Source organism: Monodon monoceros, unplaced genomic scaffold (assembly GCF_005190385.1).
Source record: "Monodon monoceros isolate NGI ecotype Baffin Bay Population unplaced genomic scaffold, NGI_Narwhal_1 Super_Scaffold_18, whole genome shotgun sequence".
Classification (NCBI taxonomy): Eukaryota; Metazoa; Chordata; class Mammalia; order Artiodactyla; family Monodontidae; genus Monodon; species Monodon monoceros.
The window spans coordinates 135,795,129-135,804,334 of record NW_021703774.1 but is presented as its reverse complement, the minus strand read 5'-3'; the positions used below and the strand labels follow the sequence as shown (position 1 = coordinate 135,804,334).

The window sequence follows — 9,206 nt, the reverse complement described above, 5'->3', positions numbered from 1 at the left end:
GTGTGTGTGTGTGTGTGTGTGTGTGTGTGTGTGTGTGTGTGTGTGTGCACATGCCCTCTTCTGATTAAAGAAGGGTAAAAGGGATCTTTGATACAGAGGACCAGAAGCCAATAGCTCTAGACACTCAAGAGGCATCACGCTGTAGAGTCCTGGTCCCAGGATGCCAGGACCCAAAAGCCCCTTCTCAGTCATCTAGAGAAATGACAACCAGGACAGGATTCTCTCTGACCAGCAGGAGCCGAAAGCTGTGAGACCCCTTGTTTCCAGATCTCCTTGCTCTGCCCTGTCCTTTCACTGGAGATGAGGAGTGACCCGGCTGAGGCCACATGGCAGGTTGGTGGCACCGGGGCCTCCTGCCCACTAAATCCCTGGTGCCAAGATGCCGGGTGGGGGGCGCACTGCTCAGGAAGAGCGGCTTGCAAGCCCTGGCTCTGCACCCAGGCCCCTCCAGGACTCCCTACTCCCTCAGCGGCACCCCTCCCCCAGCCTTCTTACCTGCAGGACTAGGCATGATGGGTGTTCCTGGAGGGCCGCCACCACCAGGGGGTCCCTGGAGATGAGATAAAAACTGACATCAGAAACCCACGGTAAAAAACCCATGGTGATGACACACGTGGGGCCACACACGTGAGGCCGCTGAGCTCCAGCCAAGCCAGCAGCCAGTGCTCACCCGGGGCCCGGGTGTTTAAGGCTTGGGGGAACTGGATTCCCCCTTTCCTTTCTTTAAACCAAGAGGTAGCTGTGCGCGTGCGTGTGTGCTCATACACATGGGGACCGGTGAAACCAGAGGCCTGTAGTGGAAGCTGACTGGCCTACTGGTCAGTCCCCCGAATGGGGGTCCCAACTCTGGGTCTTGTTTGGGGACTTCCGGGCCGCCAGAAAGTACAGATACCTGAATATTGACAGCAAGTTCTAGCACAGTTTGGAATCTGTGCTCAGAATATGCTGTGAAAGGAAAGAGGCAGGGCCCCCCCACCCCACGTACTCTTGTACACACAGTCACATGAGGTTAGACACGCAATGCCCCAAACCCGCACACACTTACCACGTAGGTGCCGGGTGATGAGGAGGAATATGGAATCTAGAAACAAGAGGGGGACGACACCTCAGAGACACCTCCTCTGACAGGCAATGAGTGCTCTACCTTCCAAATCCTTTGGGGGACACAACCCCACTCTTGATGGGAAACACACTGAGCCACCTGGTTAGTGTCTCTAGGGGGGCCAGGGATGTGAGCCAAGTCCAGTTCCTATGCTGAACCGATCCTTAGAGCCTTGGCAGGGAGCCTTGGGGGGCCACAGGTGCGGGAGACCCTCCAGTTCTAGGACAGGAAAGTGAGAGCTTCCCCCACCCCCGGCCTCCTGCCCGGGACTGTCTGTGCTAAGCCCCTTCCCGGCTCCTTCCTCTGAGTGCTGGAAGCCAGCTCTGCCAAGAAAGAGGAGGTTGGCAGAAGCCTCTACATGGACAGGGCTCTGAGCCCGGCTCTCAGCTCACACCTCAGCTTCTGCAGAGCAGCAGGGAGAGCCCCTGATGGCCCCAGCATGATACTCCCAAGCTTCACCTTACAGGTGGGCTTCTCCTTGAAGGCATCAGGTGGAATCCTGCTGCATCCCACTCCCCATGACACCTCCAACCTGGGGACAGGAACCACCCTGCTCCCTAGAAGCCAGTCCCTAGCAGATAGCGCCTCCCCCCGCCAACCTGGGTACTCACTGAGTTAGCACTGTTAGGATTGGGCCAGGGTCTGCCAGCTCCCGGGCCCCTGAGAGAGGGAGAGAGAGATGGAGACAATGAAAAATGATGCTATAAGCACCAAGGGGGTGGTGCCAGCAGGGTCAGAACAAGAGGGCTGAAATCACTAACAGGAAGACTTCATACACTCCTAGAGTTGTTCTGGGGTAATAATGTGTAGTTCCGTGGGTAGAAATCTATAGATTCCTATAAATTATGTGCAAAATTTGTGAAAATAATATTTCCTCTGCACATGCATTTTCCTAGAAAGGGAATACAGAGATTCTCATAGGGATCAACTACCACAAAAGGGCTACACCACTGAAGTCCCTGAAAGAGTGATCAACCGTACAGGGCTTCAAATCTTGACCCTGCCACTTAGAGCTGTGTGAGCCTGGGCAAGTTACTTCACCTCTCTGTGCCCTCAGTTACCCCATCTGTCAACAGGGGATAATAATAAGCACCTCACAGGGTTATCATGAAGATTAGGTGAACTAATCCATGTAGCAAGCTTGGAAGACTGCCTGGCACAGACAAGCACTATATGGGGGTGCATGAGGTCTCATCACCGGTATGCTCAACATCCTCACTTTACTGATGAGAGACTGAGGTCCAGAGAGGTGCCAGTAATTACTCCCATCACACGTCTCTCAGGGGGAGCAAAGGGCGGGGAAAGCCATGGGCTCTGAGCCGCCAGCAGGGTGGTTGGCCTTACATGTTAATCCCGGGCATGGCGGGGCCAAGGGAGTTGGGTGGTGGTCTCATGCCGCTGCCGTAATTCTGCAACGATAACCAAGCGTCAGTCTATGAGAAGGAGAAGGGGAACCGGAGAGAGAAGGAGGGGGAAAAACAAACAGAACATAAGCGAGAGGGTTAGTCTGTGAAAAGGATCTGATGAGAAAGTAATACATTCATTAAAAAAATGCTGGGTGGGGGCTTCCCTGGTGGCGCAGTGGTTGAGGATCCGCCTGCCGATGCAGGGGACACGGGTTCGTGCCCCAGTCCAGGAGGATCCCGCATGCCGTGGAGCGGCTGGGCCTGTGAGCCATGGCCGCTGAGCCTGCGCGTCCGGAGCCTGTGCTCCGTAATGGGAGAGGCCACAACAGTGAGAGGCCCACGTACCGCAAAAAAAAAAAAAAAAAAAATGCTGGGTGGGAACCAACTGACAGGACCACAATGACAAGCCAGCACAAAGGGACAGTCCCAGCTTTAGATGCAACTTCAGGGGCTTCAGGATGGGTCTCCCGAAAGCACACGGGCATCCAGGAAGGAGCTCATGATGCTGGTTGGCACCTGCCCTCAGGACTCAGGCAGGAAAGGGGAAGAGACTCAGTAATAGGACCAGCTGGTGACCACCACCCACCTTAGAAATCTGGGGAGAAGAAACAGCCAGCAGGCTGGGGGCAGGGCTGAGTCTGCACGTGGGAGGGGAGGCACACTCCCAAAAGGCCTGTCCCGTGGCCGGGCGTCTGCAGACCCCACCCCGCCCCGGGCCTGGGCTGTCCCTCCATATCGTCACCCGATGCAGGTGGCAGCACGTGCGGCCCTCAACAGGCACAGTACTGGAGGAGCAGGAGGGAAAACTCTGTCTCCCTGCTCAAGGGAATCACTGTTACATTTAAGAGAAGAGTCTACACAAAACTTGGAAACTTGCAGGAGTCCCAACTCAGCTCGGCACAACCCACCATGGCAGTGGGATGGGTCAGAGCCACTGAACCAGGCACCCAGGCCTTTCACCTGGCTCATCTCCTTCACCACTGCTCCCCGACTCGCCTCTTCCAGAGCTATTTTCTTCGCAGGAATAAATATCTTGCCTCCCTTCTCCACTTGGCAGGCTCCTACACATCCTCCAATACCCAGCTCAAACAGCACCTCCTCTGTGAGGCCTTCCCTGCTCCATCCCATGGGGTTAACTGCTCCATCCTAGTCACTCCCAGAGTGCCTTGTAATGTCCTCCCCCAATGGCCTACAGCACTCTGGCTTATGATCGTGGCCCCATGTCCATCTCTCCCACTGGACTCTGAACCCCTTTGGAAGGCGGGAACTCTATCCTACTGATCTTCATATCCCCCGTCACTGCACACATCGGCTGGCACAGACTGGGCGCTGAATCATCAACGGAGTGAAGAAGTGAATGAATGGAAAGTAACATGAGGCTGCTGTAGCTTGAGCTCTGCCTTTGTAGGAAAAAGTAGCAGGCTGGTGGAATTTTGATGGCAAAGGAACAGCCAGCATTGGCCAATTTTAATGAGCACATAACACATACAGTCTCTGGTTTGGACCTTGTAAAGATGCCATGAAGCTGGTATTATTCCCATTTTATAGAAGAGGAGACTGAGGGTCTGGGGGGAGAAAAGATGTGCCCAAGTTCACAGTCAGCTAATGTCTCTGCTGGGGTTTAATCCTGGATCTGCAAGCCTCAGGGTCTGCTCTCTACACCACACATCTGGGAAGTGGGGAGGAGGGTGGGAGTGGGGACACAACAGGAGGCTCAAGGGCCAGAACTGACAAACAGAGCCGCCATCAGGCTGGTGGCAGGTTCTCCAGCCAGGGACCATCTCGGGACCACCTCCTTGGCTTGGTAACCCAGAGAGGGGTTTGGAGTGACAGTGTCCAGACAGGGTGTGCACAATGGCTGCAGCAGCGCCAGGCTGGCTGGCAGACAGCAAGGCCTGCAGTCGGGGGAGGGAGGGGAGGGCGGCCGCGGAGGGCTCCTCTGGCCGCCAGCATCCCCCGTGCCTGCTCAGGGCTGAGTCCCTGGGCCGGAAGACACTCACCTGCCCTGGAGCAAATATGCCGCAAGATCAGTGAACAAAGGGGCCAGTCCCTCCCTACGGACGATGCCACGCGTGGTGAGCAGAGCCACAGATTTGAGGTCAGAACACAAAGAGCCTGCCCCAGCAGAGCCTGACTCTGGGCAAACCACAAAAATAACAATGCTTCCTCCGTGCCAGGCTGTGCTACGGGCTTAGTATCACCTACATTTAACCACCACAACCTCACTACTATCCCCACTTTAAAGATTAAGACACTGAGGTGCAGAAGCAGAGTGATGGTCCCTCGTGCAGCTATGATCATGGCTTCAGAGCTGCAACCCCTCCACTGTGCTGCCCCATCCATAAGATGGGGACAAAGAGCCCCCACCCTAACAGGGCCGTGTGAGGATCAAATGAAATGATGGCTCTGAAGTGCTCCCTCAGCCCTCAGAGGTGTGTACTGATTTGGGATGTTAGCAGAGCAAACGCCAGAGCCTTTAATGCTGCCTTAAGCATGAGGTCTTAAAGGGCCCTTTCTAAGCCCACGTGCAGTTACTAAATCCCCTGTACAAATCTCAGCCTCGCTTCCGCTGCTCCAGAACAGGAAGCTCACCACCTCCCCAGGCAGCCCACTCTTCCACTGTGTGCAGCCTGGCCAATCAGAAAGGTCTTCCAGATAGAGAGTGAGATCTCCTCCAGGGGCTGCAGCTGCGTCCTGCTCTCTCTCACACCCGGGAGAGCAGCCGGCACTGTGGGGATGGAGTGGAAGGCTGGCGCGGGGGCCGGCGGGGGCCCAGGACGCGACAGCGGAGTGTGGCGAGGAGGAGATCAAGCAGGGTGCTCACTCCTGAAGGACATCTGGACATGCAGCCCCTCAGGGAAGGCTCCGGGTGCACCACCTGCTGCCCTGACCCGACCCCCTCAGGAGCCTCCTGAAAGCCAGCATGGCCGCTGCCCAGGAGGCAGCAGGCCTGCCAGGTCCTCCCTCCTGCAGAGGCCCAGACCCCGATGGCCACTTACATGCCCCCACTTCATAGATGACAAGCTGGAGGCCCAGAGAAGCCAAAGACTCGCCCAAGGCCATACAGTAAATCAGGGGTGAAAGTAAGGCTGAAAATCAGGTTTTGGAGGCAAGTTTTCAAATCAGAGACCCTGGCCTTTTCACAGAGGATGGGAGGGCTTAGAGGCACAGCCTCGCGGACTCAGTAGAAATGGTTCTCTCTTCTCCCAGTGCCCACCTGCCCGCAGCACTGGGTTCTGAGGTGTGGCCATAGCCAGACACCCCCTCTTCCTCTGTCCTCAGCACTACTCTGCAGGGACGGGGCAGCTGGAGACCTGGGAGGAGTCCTTGGTGCAGCCATTGAGCCGGCCACATCCACAGGAGTGTGTGCATGAGTGTGTCTGTCTACCTCCCCACACCCACACCTTGTCCCGACGAGGGCGCCCCAGACCCTGGAAAGGGGGGCTGATCCGTGGTCAGGAACTATAAAGGGTCAGGCCCCACCCTCTTGGTCTCAGTTCTGCGCTCTCGGGCAAGGTCCACGGTGATGCAGAAAGGCACCCTGCAGCTGGCAGGGGCTGGGGCCTGCTTCTGCTTCCTGCAACTCCTCGGCACAGGGGCTCTTTTTTGATGTTGCCTGGGGCCCCAAAGAATAGTCTTTTAGGACAGACCTGTCAAAGGGGTCTCCAGGTTGCTGGGCAGTTTCCTGGGCTTTGGGCCGGCCCTCCACCACCTCTAATCATGTAGCAGCCTGGCCAGCCCCACTGGGAGGTCTCTGAGGAGCCACCGGGGAAAGTGCCTTGAGTGGCTCCACTCTCTCCTCACCAGCCCAGGGTGCCCTGGCCTGGTTTACGATCCTTCCGTCTCCTTCTGGGGTCTCTGCTCAGAGGCACTGAGCTTGGACTGTCCTGGCTCAGTGGGGAGGTGCAGCTTCTCCTGGTGGCACAGGACTGTCTCTAGGGATGGTGGATTATCCTTCGCCTGAACGTTCTCAAATGCAGACAAGCCAGGTTGGCGATCTGATTCTAGGCTGTGCTGACACCACCCCAACCGGAATCCCAGACGCACTGCAAGTGGCATCCGCGGGAGCTCTCAGAGCCCTGCCAGCTTCAGCCTCACCCCAACAGGATTCACTTTTGAAAAACTGAGCCAGAAGTTCTCACCTGACACAGGCATAGGCATAATTCGTTAAAGAGAGAATACAATTAAGTGGAAATACTACCTCCTTTTTGCCACTGGCTGCTTCACAAAACCAGAATAAAATCTGCCTGAGGAACTGAGGGCAAAGGGCAGGGTGATGCCTAGTTTGCTGGTTCCTTTGTGACATTTAGGCCAAAATGATACACAACCTCAGAAAGTATGATGTTACTCCATTCGGTTTTGAAACCTATAAAGTAGCCCCAAGACCACACTGTACCTATTCTTTGTTCAGAAAGTTCTAGAATGGTCCCACTATTAGCAATGTTATTCTCCACTTGGAATAACAGGCTGAAGGTTTCCCACCTCTGTGTCCAGTCTCAGCACAGCCCTGTGCATGCAGTGGTGCTTACTAAAGACTGCCTGAAGGGGCTTGGTCACCTTTCTTAACAGTCCAGGCATGGCAGAGACAGGGCTCCCTCCCTGGGCCCAGGTTCTAAGGAGGGAATGGGATCCGTGCAATGCTTTGCGGAGCCTTGTGCTGCGGTCTCACAGCTGTTGTTTCACGCAGCCCCACGATAAGCCCTGTGAGGTCATCACCCGGACACCCATTTTGCAGATGAGGGACTGGAGGCCCAAAGAGGCTGAGCTGAGGCCAGGACGGTGTTCCTAGCACTAAGCTCATCCCTCTCCTGTCCACTCAGTGATCAGGGCAGCACCCTCAGGGGACAGAGAGAAAGGGCTTGGGGGGTAGGTCCTGTCCTCTCCCTACCCTCAGCTTGGGGGTCTAAAACTTCCAGGCTCTATGATGCCCACTCCTTGGCTGACCCCAGAACCTGCAATCCATCTCATACCCCAATCTTGCCCAGGCCCAGGCTCACTCAAGGCCAGGTCTTTCTGCCCCCAGTGAGGGGCTGGTGAGGACATCCAGATTGCTCTAAGGGAGGTTTGGCTCTGGAATTTAATACTGCACCCTACCCAGAGGGGCACACGTGATATGGGAAAGGAAGGAAACAGAAACATTAATTAGAAAAGATACATGCACCCCTATGTTCATTGCATCATTTTTTACAACAGCCAAGATACGGAAGCAACCTATCCATTCATCTTGGATAAAGGAAATGTGGTACACACACACACACACACACACACACATACACAGGAATATCATTCAGCCATAAAAAAGACTGAAATCTTGCCATTTGTGACAACATGGATGGACCTTGAGGGCATCATGCTAAGTGAAATAAGTCTGATAAGGAAAGACAAGTACTGTATGACTTCATTCATATGTGGAATCTAAAAACCAAAGCAAATGAACAAACATAACAAAACAGAAGAAGTAGTTACAGATACAGAGAACAAATGGGTGGTTGCCAGAGGGGAGGAGGGCGGGGGGGGGGGGGGGGTGTAGGAAACAAATAAGTGAAGGAGATTAAGAGGTAGAAACATCCAGTTGCAAAATAAAATGAGTCATGGGTGTGAAATGTATGGTGGGAGGAACAGAGTCAGTAACTATATAATATCGTTGTATGGTGACACCATCATAGTAACTAGACTTATTGTGACAATCATTTTGAAATGTCCAGAAATACTGAATCACTATGTTGTGTAACAGGAACTAACACAGTGTTGTAGGTCAATTGTACTTCAAAAACAAATGAACTCATAGAAAAAGAGATCAGATTTGTGGTTACCATTGGCAGCAGGTGGGGCTGAGGAGGTGGGGGGAGGATTGGATGGAGACAGTCAAAAGGCACGAACTTCCAATTACAAGATAATTAAGTACTAGGGATGCAACATACATCACGATAAACAGAATGAGCACTGCTCTACGTTATACGTGAAAATTGTTACGAGTAAGTCCTAAGAGCTCTCATCACAAGGAAAAAACATTTTTTTCTATTTCCTAATTCTGTATCAATATAAGATGATGGATGTTCACTAAACTTATCGTGGTAACCATTTCATGATGGATGTAAGTCAAATCATCGTGCTGTATACCTTAAACTTACACAGTGCCGTATCTTAATTATATCTCAATAAAACCAGAAAAAAAGAAAAAAGAAAAAAAAAAAAGGAGAGATGTTTTCAGAGCCCCTGAGGTTGGCTGGGTGGAAAGGGTCAGCTGGCCTCACCGCAGGGCTAGCCTCTCCCTCCCCTCTGGGCACCAACCTCCGAGCCTACGAGAGCTCCACCCCTGTACCCTGCTTGGTGAGGCCAGGAGGGCCCTTTTCAGCAAGACCTCAGCCTTCAGGACCACCCTCTTTAAACGTGCCGTGAGAGTGTGCCAGGCTGCTGCTCAAGGACATGGACACGACGAAACTCCCACTAAGCCAGGAGGAAGTCCTAGACTTCGGGACACTCTGCCCTCGGTCCGTCTGATAATTGCCCATTCCCAGCTTCTGGAACCTCAGTATTTACTACAGACTTAACAAGCTGTTAATGGCCTTTGCCAGAAAAAAAAAAAAAAAAACACGAAGCAATCACCAAACCCAAGCAGCTCGAGTCCTGAACACTGGTTTTTAAGGCCTCAAGTTGGAAAACACGAACTGCTTCCTAAGAGGCTACCCTGGGCCAAG

General features: G+C 53.7%; 1 protein-coding gene across 2 annotated transcripts in view; it reads right to left on the bottom strand.

The window, feature by feature from the left end:
• Positions 1-9,206, bottom strand: part of SSBP3 (single stranded DNA binding protein 3) — a 78,386-nt gene that overhangs the window by 10,728 nt on the left and 58,452 nt on the right. For both annotated transcript variants that reach the window (XM_029227442.1, XM_029227443.1), the window contains 4 exons: positions 2,447-2,511; positions 1,714-1,762; positions 1,046-1,081; positions 496-550 (listed from right to left, as the gene is read on the bottom strand). In XM_029227442.1, coding sequence (XP_029083275.1) covers positions 496-550; positions 1,046-1,081; positions 1,714-1,762; positions 2,447-2,511 — 205 coding nt within the window. The remainder of the gene's footprint in view (positions 1-495; positions 551-1,045; positions 1,082-1,713; positions 1,763-2,446; positions 2,512-9,206) is intronic.